At 46.1% G+C, this 17493-nt stretch overlaps 1 protein-coding gene across 4 annotated transcripts in view; it reads right to left on the reverse strand.

Moving 5' to 3' along the window:
* LOC115474359 (integrator complex subunit 6-like) overlaps positions 1-17493 on the reverse strand; it is a 170139-nt gene that overhangs the window by 59981 nt on the left and 92665 nt on the right. For 3 of the 4 annotated variants that reach the window (XR_003942838.1, XR_003942839.1, XM_030209804.1), the window contains 3 exons: positions 10069-10221; positions 9427-9559; positions 8547-8641 (listed from right to left, as the gene is read on the reverse strand). Coding sequence is in view for 2 of the 4 variants with exons in the window: in XM_030209804.1 (XP_030065664.1) it covers positions 8547-8641; positions 9427-9559; positions 10069-10221 (381 nt within the window). In the remaining 2 variants the exon portion in view is untranslated. Of the gene's footprint in view, positions 1-8116; positions 8186-8546; positions 8642-9426; positions 9560-10068; positions 10222-17493 lie in introns of those variants that run through there. The other variant, XM_030209805.1, reaches the window with a different exon arrangement.

Below are 17493 nucleotides of genomic sequence, written 5' to 3' on the forward strand. Positions count from 1 at the left end.
GGCGGTTATCTATTTTCACATACTCCTCACACCCTGCTGGCCGTGGGGGCGGTGTTGGACTACTCTCTCCCTCCTCCAGATTTCAACCCCTTCTTCCACCTCAATCTCACTGTTTTTCCTCCTTTGAAGTCCACTCTATCCACCTTTTCTCTCCTCTGCGTCTTCGAACAGCGGTCATTTATCGTCCCCCTGATAAGTCCCTTTCATCCTTCCTCAGTGACTTTGATGCCTGGCTTGCCTTCTTCCATGATCCTTCCTCCTCCTCTCTCATCCTTGGTGACTTTAATATTCCTGCTAATGATCCTTCCAACTCTTATATTTCCAAGTTACTCGCTTTAACGTCCTCCTTTAATCTCCAACTATGTTCCACCTCCCCCACTCATCAAAATGGTCACTGTCTTGATCTCATCTTCTCCTCCAACTGTTCACCCTCTAGCTTCCTTGCCTCTGATCTTCCCTCCTCTGATCACCATCTTATAACTTTCACACTTAAATCTCCTCCCTCCCAGTCCTGTCCTATCTTATCTAATTTATTTAGGAATCTTCACGATATTGACCCTTCATCTCTATCCTCCCATGTTTCAAACCTCCTCTCTACTGTGGCACCATCCACGTCTGTCAACGAGGCTGTTTCTTCTTACAACAATACTCTATCCTCTGCCTTAGACACTCTTGCACCTTTGATGACCCGCCCTGCAAGGCGTACAAAACCCCAACCTTGGCTGACTTCTAATATCCGCTACCTACGTTCCTGTACCCGCTCCGCTGAACGCCTCTGGCGGAAATCTCGGGCCCTTGCTGATTTCTTACACTTTAAGTTCATGCTGACCTCCTTCCAATCTGCTCTTTTACGTGCCAAACAGGATTATTATATCCAACTGACCAACTCTCTTGGCTCTAATTCTCGACTTCTCTTCACCACATTGAACTCTCTCCTCAAGGTGCCCCTCCCCCAACTCCCCCTTCATCATCTCCTCAGACCCTTGCTGAATTCTTTCACAACATGGTTCAAAAGATAAACCTTGCTTTCTCTACCTCACCACCTCTCCCTCCACTAGTCCGTTACCCTCTCTCTCCTTCCCCTCATTCCCTTTCCTCCTTTCCTGAAGTTACTATTGAGAAAACTACACTTTCTTCCTCAAAATGTACCACCTGTTCCCTCTGATCCCATTCCCACCCACCTTCTTAATGCCATCTCTCCTGCTCTTATTCCTTTTATCTGTCACATTCTCAACCTCTCACTTTCCACTGCGACTGTCCCTGCTGCCTTTAAACATGCTGTGGTCACACCTCTCCTTAAGAAGCCTTCACTCGACCCTACTTGTCCCTCTAATTACCGACCCATCTCCCTCCTTCCTTTCTCTCCAAATTACTTGAGCGTGCTGTTCACCGCCGCTGCCTTGATTTCTCTCCTCACATGCTATTCTTGACCCACTACAATCTGGTTTTCGCCCTCTCCACTCAACCGAAACTGCGCTTACTAAAGTCTCCAATGACCTATTACTGGCTAAATCCAGAGGTCAATATTCCATCCTCATTCTTCTTGATCTTTCCGCTGCTTTTGACACTGTCGATCACACCATACTTCTCGATACCCTGTCCTCACTTGGATTCCAGGGCTCTGTCCTTTCCTGGTTCTCTTCCTACCTCTCCCTCCGCACCTTTAGTGTTCACTCTGGTGCATCCTCTTCTACTTCTATCCCTCTGCCTGTCGGCGTACCTCAGGGTTCTGTTCTTGGTCCCCTCCTCTTTTCTATCTACACTTCTTCCCTTGGTTCATTAATCTCATCCCATGGCTTTTCCTACCATCTCTATGCTGACTCCCCCCAAATCTACCTTTCTACCCCTGATATCTCACCTTGCATCCAAACCAAAGTTTCAGCGTGCTTGTCTGACATTGCTGTCTGGATGTCTCAACGCCACCTGAAATTAAATATGACCAAAACCGAGCTTCTCATTTTCCCCCCCAAACCCACCTCCCACTCCCCCCGTTTTCTATTTCTGTTGATGGCTCTCTCATTCTCCCTGTCTCCTCAGCTCGAAACCTTGGGGTCATCTTTGACTCTTCTCTCTCCTTCTCTGCTCATATCCAGCAGATTGCCAAGACCTGTCGTTTCTTTCTTTACAACATCCGTAAAATCCGCCCTTTTCTTTCCAAGCACTCTACCAAAACCCTCATCCACACCCTTGTCACCTCTCGTTTAGACTACTGCAATCTGCTTCTTGCTGGCCTCCCACTTAGTCACCTCTCCCCTCTCCAGTCAGTTCAAAACTCTGCTGCCCGTCTCGTCTTCCGCCAGGGTCGCTTTACTCATACTACCCCTCTCCTCAAGACCCTTCACTGGCTCCCTATCCGTTTTCGCATCCTGTTCAAACTTCTTCTACTAACCTATAAATGTACTCACTCTGCTGCTCCCCAGTATCTCTCCACACTCGTCCTTCCCTACACCCCTTCCCGTGCACTCCGCTCCATGGATAAATCCTTCTTATCTGTTCGCTTCTCCACTACTGCCAACTCTAGACTTCGCGCCTTCTGTCTCGCTGCACCCTACGCCTGGAATAAACTTCCTGAGCCCCTACGTCTTGCCCCATCCTTGGCCACCTTTAAATCTAGACTGAAAGCCCACCTCTTTAACATTGCTTTTGACTCGTAACCACTCGCCTCCACCTACCCTCCTCTCTTCCTTCCCGTTCACATTAATTGATTTGATTTGCTTACTTTATTTTTTGTCTAATAGATTGTAAGCTCTTTGAGCAGGGACTGTCTTTCTTCTATGTTTGTGCAGCGCTGCGTACGCCTTGTAGTGCTATAGAAATGCTAAATAGTAGTAGTAGTAGTAGGTTTGACATAACCTTCTAAGATCAAGCACACTTGGGCACAAGTGGAGGAGATGCAGTCTGCTAACCAATTGGGAAATGTACAACTGGCAATGGCAGCACCAGGCCAAAAAGATGGTGGACTTTAGTCTACTCCTGGTGGGCAACCAAGGCTCTTGTGCAATCCAAGCATGATAAACATTCACATGTGGGCATGTAGCCTAGAGAAAAATGTTGGAAGGATAATCGATTGGTCAAGGTGGAAATCCAACATCACTTTAGGAAGAAACTTTGAATGGGTGCACAGAACCATGCTATTGTTGGAAAAACTTAGTGCAGGGTGGATCAGACACTACTGTCGGGATCCCACTAACCCTGACAGGTACTTCAGTTCACAGGAGTCCAGTGGCTCAGACGGAGCTTTCATTAGCTGGGTTACCACAACACTGAGGTTCCACAGTGGATGGCTTGATGGGAGGTGCAATGGAAGAGTAGTCTAGTAGTTAGAGCAGTTAGCTGAGAACTAAGGAAGTCAAGTTTAAATTCAACTGCTGCTCCTTGTGATACTGAGCAAGTCACATAACGCTTCATTGCCTCAGGTACAAACAAGATTGTAAACCCTTAAGAGAAAGACCTTCAGTACCTGAATATCATGCACCTTGGGTCACTCCTAAAAAAAGGCATGAGCTAAAATCCAATAGACGTAAGCCCCCTATAAAGTGAACTAAAGACTTTACAAAGATGAGTTTACCTTCCACGTGGTGGCAATAAGCGCTAGGTGCACTAAGGTGAACCCCAATTGAGTTCATTCTTAAATCTGACTCAGATGTGGGAGGCATTCAAGCAGTTTTTGTTGAGACAAAACAAATGGTCTAGATCCTTTCCATCATACCAGATAAGTCATTCACTTATAACTATAGTCTACGTGTTTCTCCTAGAAGCCAGAAGGATCTGTGTTATGTTTTCAGGCAGTTTCAGAGCAGCCAACACTCTCAACATCCATGCTGTGAGAGAGATGGACTCGATGCAACACTGTCAACAGAGCATGCGCAATCAACGCTGAAGAGTTCCACAATCTGTTGGGTTTCCATATGGTTGAACTGGCAAATCCACCAAAACAGAGAGAACCAGACTGTCTGATAGGCTCTGAATGGCCTACATCTACTCAGAATGCAAGATTCACTGGGCCTGTCTCACTCCGAGTCATGCCAAAAGAGTTATTTGTACGGTTAAGATTATGTGACACAACAACCTCAACATGCCCCATGCTGATATCTGTTGATTTCCAGAACCACACAGCCACATTATCCTTTCTGGCAGGATAAAGGTTTTTGCCTGCGCTGCGTCTATCAAAGTTCCAATGAACAACTGAGATGATGAGCTTAAATGTGAGTCTGGGTAGTGTATTATGAGCCCTAATGATCCCAGCACCAGGATGATTATATGCATGGATCTTTGACTCCTTCCTGAGATGAGCTCTTGACTAACCAATCATCCAGATAGGGAACACATGCACTCCCAATTTGCATAGTTGTGCAGAGACCACAGCTAGACAAAACTAAACTACTGGTACTATCCAGCCTACATAATCCCAATTCTTACCAAAATCTCACAATCGACCAAACAACATACCCTATTGAACAACAACTAAAAATGCTAGGAATCATTTTTGACAAACATCTATCTCTTGAAAATCAAATCTCGGCAGTGACATCAAAGAGTTTCAAAACTCTATGGAAACTGAGAAGGATAAGAGACTATTTTCCCAGACATGCATTCCGGCTTATAATACAATCTCTGATACTACCACAGATAGACTATTGTAATGCAGCATACGTAGGATGCAAAGATAATGTACTAAAATCACTACAGACCATCCAAAACACAGCAGTAAGTCTTATATTAAAAAAAAATCCCCCAATCAAAGCTAGATTGATCTTTTAAACTAGCACTTTAATCTTTAAAATACTGTTTGGCTTGTCTCCTGACTACATGTTAAACCTGATTGAGCTATCACCAAGAAACACAAGTCCAGAAACCAGAAGCCTACCTATTACTTCACCTACCTAACTGCAGAAACACCACAATCAAATCCATCTATACTGGGGGATTCAGCTACCTGGGCACAAGTGGTGGAACTCAATTCCTAAGGTCATAAGAAGCATCAACAATTACCTCCAATTCCGAAAAAGCTAAAAACATACCTTTTCAAGAAAGTTTATGGTTAATCTCATATGAATAAATGTTCCATAATATATGTAACTAAATATTAATACTGTAATTCTGTAATAATTGTAAGCCACATGGAACCAAAACTTGTTTTTGGATAATTATGGGATATAAGAATAAATAAATAAAAACATGGCGTTGATGACAGGCCAAAGGGCAGGACACAATACTATTACAAATCTGAGATAGACACACCCCAGCTACTGGAAGTAGGAGGACATACGCTTCCTTTAGGTTCAAAGAATATAACTAACCAGTCTTCTTTTGTAGAAAAATAATAATAAAGGTGTCCAAGGAAACCATCTTGAACTCTTTTCAAACCAGAAACATATTCAAGGCCCTCACATCCAGGATAGGATGGAATCCCATGTTTTCTTTGTGACTATGACATATTCTAAGTAAAATCTCTGCAATCTTTACTCTGGTGGAACAAGCTCGAACATATTGATTTCTAAGAGGGAAGAGAGCTCCTTGACAAGAACTCCTGGGCTGAAAATTTGTCCATGATACTGTTGGTGGGCAATTTGGTGCTAACTTACACATATTCTTAGGGTATCCAGCCAGTTCCCACCTGGACAGTTCCCATCCACTAATTCCCCCAAGGACAATTCCCACTTAAGGGGGACAATTCCCACCCAGGACTTTCCCTCCTCTCTGTCATTTCCCACCCTCCCCATCCTTTTCTTCTTTATCTTTTCATTCTGCTATCGTAATTATTTTTTTTCGGAGTAAATTCCCATGAGCCCCAGTGTATCCTGATGGTGCATCATGTTGCTTTGGCGGTGTATCGCATTGAGTTAATGGCGCTGCTTTTTTTACACGGTGACAGGAAGGATCAGTCCCGGGGTTGTGGCACTGCAAGGAATGTGTGAAAGCTGGAAGTCCGATGGTATTAAATGACACCAGTTATCAGTCTGAGTTGCTGCTGCTATTTGTGTGCCATCAGATGCCACTTGGTACTTATAAGCAGTATATTTCATTTTAAATTACTTCATAGTTTGTTTTTATTTTTCGAAGTACCATAAGTCTCTCATATAAGTATAATGTGGTTGTTGTTAGTGGAGCTTTTATAACAATACATCTTGTTTTTCTTATTCAAGTTTATCTCCATATCGTTTTTTATATATATGATCAGGTATTTTATTGATTTTCACTCATTTGATTTTATTTTCCTTGCTGTTCTTTGGTGTACTTTTGAATATGCCTCCTGTATACACTTTATGATTTACATCTGCTCTTTCTCCTTCATTTTGCATATTCAGATATGTTCACAGATTTATTTCTGTTGTATCATCACTGCTTAGGTTAGTCATGCTTTGAGTTACACATGTGCATGTACTCTGTACATTTATTTGTATCTTATCTTTTTATAGAGTCAATGCAACCTTTTCTCTTATGTCACCATATTTTTCGTATTACCATATTTTTATCTGTATGTTTTTTTTCTGCGCCTAGTGGGCTTAGGCTGGTGAGGATGTAGTTTGGGGGGGGGCACTGCCCCCCCCCCCCACAAACTGCATATCTGGAAAGGGGTGTGTAAAAGGTAATGTTTGGGGGGCACTGCCCACCAAATGATCTGGAAGGGAAAAGGGAAGGAGGGGTGGTATTGCCCCCCCCCCCCCAATCAACTGGAAGGGAAGGAGACTGTCCTAGTGGTTTTTTTTTGTTGTTGTTTTTTTTTTGAGTTATGGGTGGGAATTGTCCTCCCTGGTGTGGTGGGAATTGTCCTAGGTGGGAATTGGTGGGTGGGAATTGTCCACGTGGGAACTGACCTGGAACCATTCTTGGCAGCCAATTTTTAGAACCCAATGATCAGAGATTATAAGAATAGAGGAGTAGCTTGATGGTTAGAGCAGAAAGCAGAGAACCGGAGAAACCAGGGTTCAAATCTCAAGGACACTCTCTTATGATCTTGGAAAGTCACTAAGGGGACCTTTTACAGAGCAGCAGTAAGCCCAACGCGGGCTTACCGCTCACTCTTCTGGGACTACTGCCGGCCTGACACGACCATAGTCCCACTCCAAGTGTGGGATATTTCCGGGGCAAAAAGAAAGCCCCCAGAAATGGCTTGTGCAGCGATACTCGGCAGTCATCAGGCATCACCGCGCGCTGCCTGGTTACCACTGGGTTAGTGTGGGAGTCCTTATCACCACCTCATTATAGAAGGATCTACTGACTAGAATTAGTCTTAAATTTAATCCTAAATAATACTGGTAGCCAAAGTTTCTCCACAAGCAAGGCTGTTACATGGTCAAGTTTTTGTGGTCCAGATTGCCAAGCACCAATGGGGATAGCAACAAGTGAATATACAAAATGAAGAAAATTTATAAGTGATTGGAAAGATAAATGGATAAAGAAGAGGTTCCATGTGTAGCAAGTACGAATTTAAGGAAAAATTCATACTCTCAGAAAGGTAAGCAATATCTTATTGGCTCCACAGCTAAACAAAGAGAAGGTCTCACATAGAGATATGAGGAAGGAAGTCAGGCATATGTGTGGTACTACCTCCTAAAAGCTTACACATCTTTTCTAAGCTGAAGAGTCTTTTTCCCACATGGGTTCCATCATTTAGTGTCACCCAAATATGAGAACTTGATATCCTGCTCATCCTCAGGGGAACAAATTCCTCATTGTAATCTGGCATGAACAACAATCTCTCAATAGGAAAGGTATAAAACTCTATTAGCTGTTAATTCATGAATGTAGTTTTTCTAGCAGCTGAATAGGGCATATATGCGTTGGCAAAGCTAAATCTAGCTCTTGTCAATCTTACAAGATTCTTACTAAAGCACTGGTTCACTGTAAAAATTCATGTCTTCTCCTTATATGAACTCTCCAAAAAAGGTTTGCCAATAAACCACTTATTATGATCTCCTGTTTTCCGGTCCCTTCTTCCAGGCTGAGGGGTTTGACAGGAAGTGTGGTGGGGGATAACCTTTTTCTTGAGAATGCAAGAACTGCTTGAGGTGCTACAGCTCAACCATGGGAACTTCATCTTACTAATTTCTACTTATTGCAGATATTTGTAAATCTGTAAATTCTATTAGCTGCAAAGTATAAAAATGTACTTTTCCTTTCAGATCAGCAAAGTCTTCTGATGTTCCTCTTCTGGAGATTTCATTTTTCATAGGGCTTAAGTCTGTGAAGGATACATATTTTTAGTTTTGTTTTCCCCTCCAAACTGACTAGGGATTTCTCCTTTGAGGCTTCTTTATTCATAATTTTTTTCTTGTAAAACTCAGTAAATCATAAAAGTACTTTTAGTAAAAATCATTACAGTACTTTACAATTAAACAACATTTGGCATTAGAAGACTCGGACCTGCAACAATAAACCACAGCAAAAGAACTAATGCACCATCTTCCTCTATACTTGCATCATTAAAGTGGCAAACACCAGCTCAAGAGTGAAGAAAATATTAGGTAAGGATAAATTCTGGAATGATAATGGTGTCCAGTAAGCATCATGTTTAATGTGACCAAGAAAGTACAAAGACATACCAACAAAAAATAAGGAGGCATTGTCTTCAAGTAGTTGTCAAAGGCCTGGCGCCACTTTAAATTTGGTTTGAGTTTGTGCACTTTGAACAAATCATCTGCAAGAGAAACACACAGCTAATAAATACAGGACCACTCATGACCATGTTAACAGTAAACTTTTCTGCTATGGATTATTTCTATGAAGTCTCCAAACACCACAAGAATACCATACTATTATTAAAAAAAAAAAAAAGACCGAGCTTCCAGATGTGCCTACCTAGAAGATATCACAATATTGAATGGATATAAGCAGCTCAGTATTCTTAGTGTCACTGGAAAGAGGGGGTGATTTCAAATACCAATAATTGCTACTTTGTACTGAATGATTGTAAACCATTGTGACAGAACTCCAAACTGCGGTATATCAAGTAAAATTAAATTAAATGCCAAGCAAAAGGATCAATACCAGATTAAAATGAATCAAATAATACTAATTTTTTCTATGACTAGCTTTATAGAACCTGAAATTCAAAAGTACTTATCTGTATAGCAGCCACTACTATACGAATAAGTCCTCTTGCATACATTTTCAGCTTTCTAACTTCTCTAGCACTATTTGTAATAGCACAGAGGTGGAGCAAGGGTATTTCTTCTAGGTATGTAGACAGCGGGGATATTCAGCTGCCATCAGTTTAACTTTAAATTAGGAAAAGCTTAGCTATATGCATAGTGACTGTAGTCAGCGCTGTCCACGTATATGAAGTGCTGAATATAAATGGATATTTATAGGCAGCAGCCAGCACTTTGAACAAATGTTTGTTGCAGCGTTTAAACCTGACTCGAAAGTCTTCTAATCATAGTCTTTGATTATGGTCTTTACTCGAGAAGGGATGTTACTTACCTAACAAAGGAAGTAAGACAGGATAGTTGTAAGGCATCACAAAGAGGTTCACACAGGTTAAGGTGGTGCTAGCTTTTAAATACCCAAATGGATGGCCAAGCTCATTGTACTTCCCACTATTACTCACAAATACCTGAAGGACATAAGAAAAGAAGTGCCACTATTAAAGCATCATGTTACCATCCTCAGAATGTGCCTTTTTCCTTCTTCTGTCAGTTCTATTCCCAGATCGCCTCTCTATAGAACTGTTTCTTTTTACTATTTCAAAAAGGTACAAATAATATTTGTGCCTTCTAAGGATATACCCCAGTTTGCACTGGTTGTTATTACTGGCAACACATCCTATCCTTTCAGATTAGGACAGTTGCCATTATCTCTGTATGACTAAGTCCGTTGTGAAGAGGTCATAAAAATCCACAGATACAAAACAATTTATACTTTAGAACACTAAAAAACCACAAGTACTTGAGACTGTCCGTCTGCACACATCTTCATTGCTCATTATTACTGCTTTTATAGTAAACCTACCAATCATTCTAGCATCTCTTACAGATTGCGGCCACCATTTTATAAACTCATATCTGCAATGCTGTAGTTTTCTTGAAACTGCCAAGTCTTTTATTTTCAAAGGTAAATAAATACCTGCCAGCAGCTATGAGGAGACTTTCGTTCCAAGATGTACTGAGTTAAGGGTGAAGGTTCAAGTTCATACTTATCAAAAGGAAGTTTGTCTATTACCATAGGTTCACAATCTATACAGGAGAACTTCACCACAGGATGTGATGTGCGAGGTGGCTGCCAAGAAAAGAAAAAAAAAAAAACAATAAGACTTGCTGATCAACACTTTTCCTCTAAAGTACCATAATCTACTGTACCTCAACTGTACATTAAACAGTCAGTTGATGCTGGCTAAATTAGACCTAGAAATTCAATGGTGGCCCATATTTGGGCACTGGAATTGAATATCCAGGTCTCTGGTGAACCCCATAGTTCTGTGGATACTGGCAATATTCAGTGCTGGTACCATCATACCCAACTGAGTAAAGACAGGACGGCTTTTTAAGGGGTCCTATCTGTCAGTTAGGCATACGGGGATGGGCACTGAATACAGATTGTAGCACGGCAGTCAGAACTTAACTGGGCAGTGCTGCTGAATATGGTGCCTGGCCAGCTCAGTGTAGTCCACCCTCAGGTACACTTACATGCATATTGCTGTAGCACTATGCTTTCTGAGCACTCTCTCTTAGATGTGCATACCTCTGGCCAATCTTATAAAGTATCTATTTGTGCATTTATAATGCTGTTCTACATGCTCAAATCATTTATAAAATTATCTAACTGCTAGTGCTGATTAGTAAATGTTTAAAGTAATAAATTTTTAAGCAGTCTGATATGCTTTATACAAAGTGCATATTTTCAGAACAATGAAAAATAAAGTAACAAAAATCAGCCAACATTAAGGAACACAAAAGTGTAATGACATTTGTCAAGTCTGTGTGTACCCAGTTTTGATCAATACCAGAACACTGAATCAATGATCTTATGGTGATAATACTAAAAGGAAACTAAAGCAATCCAGGAATGTAAGACCTTTGAAGTCAAAATGATGAAATATTTTGACACCCACCAGACAGGACTTAAAGAACTGTGTTTTCTAGCCCATTATAAACCATAAAATTCTACTGCTTTGTCACCCTCTTATCAACCATCCATCTCTCCCTGTCTCCTATCCACCCAGCTCCCCCCTTTTCTCACCTAACCCACCCCACCCTCTTCCTGTGAGACTGTCACTGGAATGCTTTTGTTTTTCACTTATATATTCTGATATTTGTCAACATTTGCTTATTTCTGATCTGAAGGGTTACCTTCAAAAGCTAATCAAAAAATGTATTAAGTTAGTCCAATAAAAAGGACGGTAAAATTATGTATCATACCTGATAATTTTCTTTCCCTTAATCATAGCCGATCAATCCATAGACTGGTGGGTTGTGTCCATCTACCAGCAGGTGGAGATAGAGAGCAAGCTTTTGCCTCCCTATATGTGGTGATGTGCTGCCGGAAATTCCCCAGTATGTCGATATCAAAGCTCCATCCGCAGGACTCAGAGAATTACACCCACAAAGGGACACTCTGCCCAGCTCACCACCGCTGAAGCGGGGGAGGGGAAATATTCCAGCGCTCCACCGCCGGGGCGGTGGGTGGGAAACCACACCCGCCGACGTGGGGGGAACTGGCTTATCCTGCAACCGCGGGAGGAGCTGGCTTACCCTAACACCGCCGAAGCGGGAGGGATACAAAGCTACCCTACAGCCGCACGAAGCGGGAGGGAGCGCCGGCATAATTTAGTTATCAATCCAGCCACCGCCGAAACGGGGGGAGAGGAAGCAGCAGCTCACTGTAACACAAAATCGTCTCAACTTGAAGAAACTTCAATTGGAAGAACTTGAACACGAAGTCCTCGTGAACAGGAACTGAAGACTGAACTTGAACCTGAAATGTAACCAGAACACAAACAATACAGATATCTGGGAGGGGCTATGGATTGATCGGCTATGATTAAGGGAAAGAAAATTATCAGGTATGATACATAATTTTACCTTCCCTATCATCAAGCCGATCAATCCATAGACTGGTGGGATGTACCGAAGCAGTACTCACCCAGGGTGGGACATGGAAATCCCTGAACGCAACACTGAAGCCCCAAACTGGGCCTCGGCCCGAGCAGCCACATCCAAGCGGTAATGTCATGAGAAGGTATGAGCCGACGACCAAGTAGCCGCTCTGCAAATCTCTTCCAAGGAGACAGATCTGGACTCCGCCATCGAGGCTGCTTGTGCTCTAGTAGAGTGTGCCTTCAGCTGAATAGGCGGAATCTTCCCTGCCGCCACATAAGCTGCCGCAATCGTCTCCTTGACCCAACGTGCCACCGTAGGCTTAGATGCCTGCAGACCCTTACGAGGGCCTGCGAACAGCACGAACAGGTGATCCAACTTCTGGAAATCATTGGTCTCTTCCAAGTATCTGATGATGACCCGTCTAACATCCAGGTATTTGAGCGCAGGGTACTCCTCTGGGTAATCCTCCTTACGAAAGGAGGGTAGGTAAAGCTGCTGATTCACATGGAATTGAGAAACAATCTTGGGCAGGAAGGAAGGCACTGGGCGAATCGATACTCCTGCCTCAGTGAATCGCAGGAACGGCTCTCTACACGAGAGCGCCTGGAGCTCGGAAACTCTTCTGGCTGATGTGATAGCCACCAGGAAGACCGCTTTCAACGTCAAGTCCTTCAGCGATGCCCTTGGCAAGGGCTCGAAGGGCAGCTTCTGCAAGGTCCGTAGCACCAGATTGAGATTCCATGTAGGCATTATTGAGTACAGAGGGGGGCGCAGGTGATTAACTCCTTTGAGAAAGCGCACCACATCTGGCTGTGAAGCCAGGGAAGCCCCCTTCAGACGACTCCTGAAGCAAGTCAGAGCCACCACCTGGACTTTCAGCGAACTGAGCAACAGGTCTTTCTCCAGCCCCTCTTGCAGGAACGCCAACACTGAAGATATTGGAGCAGTGAAGGGCGATACAGAGCCTGCCTCGCACCACAACGCAAAGGTACGCCAAACCCTGGCATAAGTGGTAGAAGTAGAGCGCTTCCTTGCTCTCAGCATAGTGGCGATGACCTTGTCTGAGAAGCCCTTCTTCCTCAGCTGCATCCGCTCAAGAACCAGGCCATAAGACCAAAGAGGGAGGGATCCTCCATCACCACGGGACCCTGATGCAAGAGGCCCCGCTCCGCTGGCAGCCGCAGAGGGTCGTCCACCGAAAGTCTGATTAAGTCCGCATACCAGGGATGTCTGGGCCAATCCGGACCCACCAGGATCACCCGGCCCGGATGCTTTGCCACCCGGCCTAGCACCCTGCCCATCATGGGCCAGGGCGGGAACACGTAGAGAAGCTCCTGTGCCAGCCACTGTTGGAGAACAGCATCGACTCCCAGAGATCGAGGGTCCCGTCCTCTGCTGAAAAAACGCGGCACTTGGCAATTGGCCGAGGACGCCATCAGATCCAGGCTCGGTCGGCCCCAGTGCTTCGTGATGTCCAAGAACGCCCGAGCAGACAGTTGCCACTCTCCGGGATCCAAGGTATGGCAACTGAGAAAGTCCGCCTTGACATTCATGACTCCCGCAATGTGGGTCGCCGACAGCTGTTCCAGATTCGCTTCTGCCCACAGGCATAGCTTCATGGCCTTCTTAGCTAGAGGGGCACTCCTGGTACCTCCCTGGCGATTGACATAGGCCACAGCCATGGCATTGTCCGACAGGACTCGCACAGGCCTCAGCACCAGTACCGGGAGAAACTCTAGAAGCGCCAACCGAATGGCTCGGAGTTCCAGGAGGTTGATGGACCATTTCGTCTCTGCAGGAGACTAGAGCCCCTGCGCTGTCCCGTCCCAGGCAGTGGGCTCTCCAGCCCGTCAAGCAGGCGTCCATCGTGATGACAACCCACTCCGGGGTCGTAAGAGGCATTCCTGCGGACAGCTTGCCTGGCCTCAGCCACTAACTCAGCGCCTTTCGCACCGCTGGATCCAAAGGAAGGCGTACAGCGTAATCCTCTGAGACTGGAGTCCACCGCCGCAGAAGAGAGTGCTGTAGTGGTCTCATATGAGCCCTGGCCCAGGGCACTACCTCCATCGTGGCCGTCATGGAGCCCAACAGCTGCACATAGTCCCAAGCCCAAAGAGTACAGGAGGCTAGGAACTGGTCCACCTGGGTCCGAAGCTTGACGCTCCGGTTGTCCGGCAGGAACACTCTGCCCACTTGGGTGTCGAATTGAACTCCCAGATACTCCAGGGACTGAGTCGGGCACAGCTGGCTTTTCTCCCAGTTGATGATCCATCCCAGGGAGCTCAGAAGAGCAATGACCCTGTCTGTAGCTCTTCCGCACTCCGCATAGGAAGGGGCTCGGATCAGCCAGTCGTCCAGATGGGGATGGACTTGCACTCCCTCCTTGCGGAGGTAGGCCGCGATGACCACCATTAATTTGGAGAAGGTCCGCGGAGCCGTAGCCAACCCGAACGTGAGTACTGCGCAGAAAGCGCTGATGAGGCGGCCAGATGGGAATATGTAGATAAGCTTCCTTGATGTCCAGGGATGCCAGGAATTCTCCCTTTTTCATCGCAGCTATTACGGAGCGGAGAGTCTCCATCCGGAAGTGCCATATCTTTAAGGCCCGATTGACTCCTTTGAGGTCGAGGATAGGCCGCACAGCACCTTCCTTCTTTGGCACCACGAAGTAAATGGAGTAACGTCCCTTGCCAAGTTGATCTACTGGCACTGGGACCACCGCGCCCAGGCGGAGCAGGTTGTCCAAAGTCTGCTGTACTGCCGCCGCTTTGACTGGAGACTTGCAGGGAGAGTTTACGAACCCGTTTCTTAGGGGTTGGAAGAACTCTAGCTTGTAGCCGTCTCTGATGACTTCCAGAACCCAAGCGTCTGAAATTACCCTGGTCCACTCACCCAGAAACGAGGATAGCCGTCCTCCGATCTGCTCAGGGGCATGGACCAGGGCCCCGTCATTGGGTACGAGACCCTGGGGGAGGGCCGGAGGAAGAACCTCCGGGACAGCGGTCCCTGCAAAAGGAATGCTGCTTGGGACAGAAGTTCCGCTTGAAAGAAGAGGAGGAAGAGGAGGCCAATTTGCCTGGGCGATACCGATGGGCTTCCTGAAATCGGCCCTTGGAGGGACCAGGGTGAGCACTGCCGGCCCGAGTCCTGACCTCCGGCAACCTCTTGCCCTTAGATGTGCTGAGCTCGGTCACGATCTTGTCCAGCTCGTCCCCAAAAAGCAGCTTGCCTTTAAAAGGCAACTTGGCTAGGCGAGATTTTGAGGCATGGTCAGCCGACCAGTGCTTAAGCCACAGCCACTGCTGGGCAGAAACTGTCTGAGCCATACCTTTAGCTGAGGTTCTCAAGACATCATACAGCAAGTCCGCCAAGTAGGCCAGGCCCGACTCCAGGGCCGGCCAGTCCGCCCTCAAGGAAGAATCCGAGGGGGAAGCCCGCTGCAAAACGGTCAGGCGTGCCCTGGCCACATAGGAGCCGCAACCGAGGCTTGCAAACTTAGGGTGGCCGCCTTAAAGGCCAACCTTAAGGACGCCTCCAATCTCCTGTCCTGAGCTTCCTTCAGGGCAGTACCACCTTCCACCGGCAGAGCCGTCTTCTTAGTCACCGCAGTGATTAAAGAGTCTACTGTAGGCCAGAGAAAGGCCTCCCGTTCACCCTCAGGTAGGGGGTACAGACGGGAAATGGCTCTGGCTACCTTAAGGTTCGCTTCAGGGGCATCCCATTGAGCCAAAATTAAAGTCTGCATGGCTTCATGAACGTGGAAGGTTCTGGGCGGGCGCTTAGTTCCCAGCATAATGGCAGAGCCAGCTGAGGCTGAAAGAGGGCCTTCCTCCGGAGAGGAAATTTTCAGAATGCTCATGGCCTGCACTAACAGGTTGGGCAAATCCTCTGAGCGAAAAAGCCGCGCTGCAGATGGGTCATCCGCTCCATCCGAGCGGGAAACAGTCTCCTCCACAGAATCCCCTAAGGACCTTTGGGAGAACTCAGATACGCTGCCCTCATCCACATCAGAGGAGACCGATTTACTTTGTTTTCGATAACTCTTCACAATGTAACTCAGAATTGTACTGCAACCAATTGCACTTCCATCATTCACAATGTATTGTAAGCCACACTGAGCCCGCAAATAGGTGGGAAAATGTGGGATACAAATGCAAATAAATAAATAAAACCGAGTCCCCTAGGGCCTGGAGATCCACCCGAGGGCGCTTGATCATGGAAGCCTCATCACCCTTATCAGACAGGGGAGCAGGGGCAGCGTTTTGCATAAGGAAAACCTGATGCAGCAGTAAAATAAACTCAGGGGAGAAACCCCCCAGTCTGTGCACTTCTGCAGCCTGGGCCACGGCCCTAGAGGCACTCTCAACCTGCGCTCCCAAGAGCAGGGGAGAGGCACACTGCGCATCCAAAATGGCGTTCGCTGCGACACTCCACGAAGGAGCCGCGCGGGAAGAATGGCGCTTTAATTTCGCTGACTTTATACCGTCGCCCGAGTCAAGGGCGACCACACCATTAACGTCTCCCACCTCAAGGGCGGCCCGACTGAGCAGCGTGGCTGGCCACAACCGGGAGGGCGGCCAGCGGGGGATGGGGCGCCTAAGGCGGGAAAAACCGCTGCCCTGGAGGAAAACCCGGGGAACTCTCCCAATTCCGGAAAGGCGTCTCTGCCTTTGAACCCCCCGCTTCCCCGCTAGACGTGCGCACGCGGTCTGGGGAGCGTCTTTTCGCGCCCTTGCCCTCCGACACCATAGCCACGTGGAGACCGTTCGGGGAACCCCCTGCCCGCTAGGAAAAGGTAAAATTACCTGCTTCTCGCTCCGAGCTGCAACGATTTGGAGTCCCAGTGAGTAGCTGCAACCAAGGACGTCTTTCTCTCAAGGACGTCTATTTTTCTGTTGTTTTTTTTTTTTTTTTTTAAACGGAGCCAGCGGGAGGGGGGAGAAAAGGAGGACCTGGCACCACCAGGTTTGCACTTGCTCACGAAGAGCCCTCAACCCCAGGTACTCAATAAAACCTAAACAATTAGGCTTGGAGACCTAGCCAGAGCTGCTGCTGTGTGACCACACACCTGCTAGATAGAGAACATACTGGGGAATTTCCGGCAGCACATGACCACATATTGGGAGGCAAAAGATTGCTCTCTATCTCCACCTGCTGGTAGATGGACACAACCCACCAGTCTATGGATTGATCAGCTTGATGATAGGGAATCCTCTTATTTTCTTTTCTGTGTTTTAATTCTGCTTATTACCTAATCAATTTCAACAACGCTTCTCATTCAAAAAATTCTAAAAAGAAACTATTACATAGAAAAGCTCATGTGTAGAAACACCATAGTCAAGCACTTAAGATTCTTCCTGCTGTAAATGCTATGTCTGTCTTATGTGAAATCTGTGCAAAATGGTGCTGTTTAAGAGAGGATCAGAAAAAAAATAGTGTTGCCCCACCTTTC

Source organism: Microcaecilia unicolor, chromosome 7 (assembly GCF_901765095.1).
Source record: "Microcaecilia unicolor chromosome 7, aMicUni1.1, whole genome shotgun sequence".
NCBI lineage: Eukaryota > Metazoa > Chordata > Amphibia > Gymnophiona > Siphonopidae > Microcaecilia > Microcaecilia unicolor.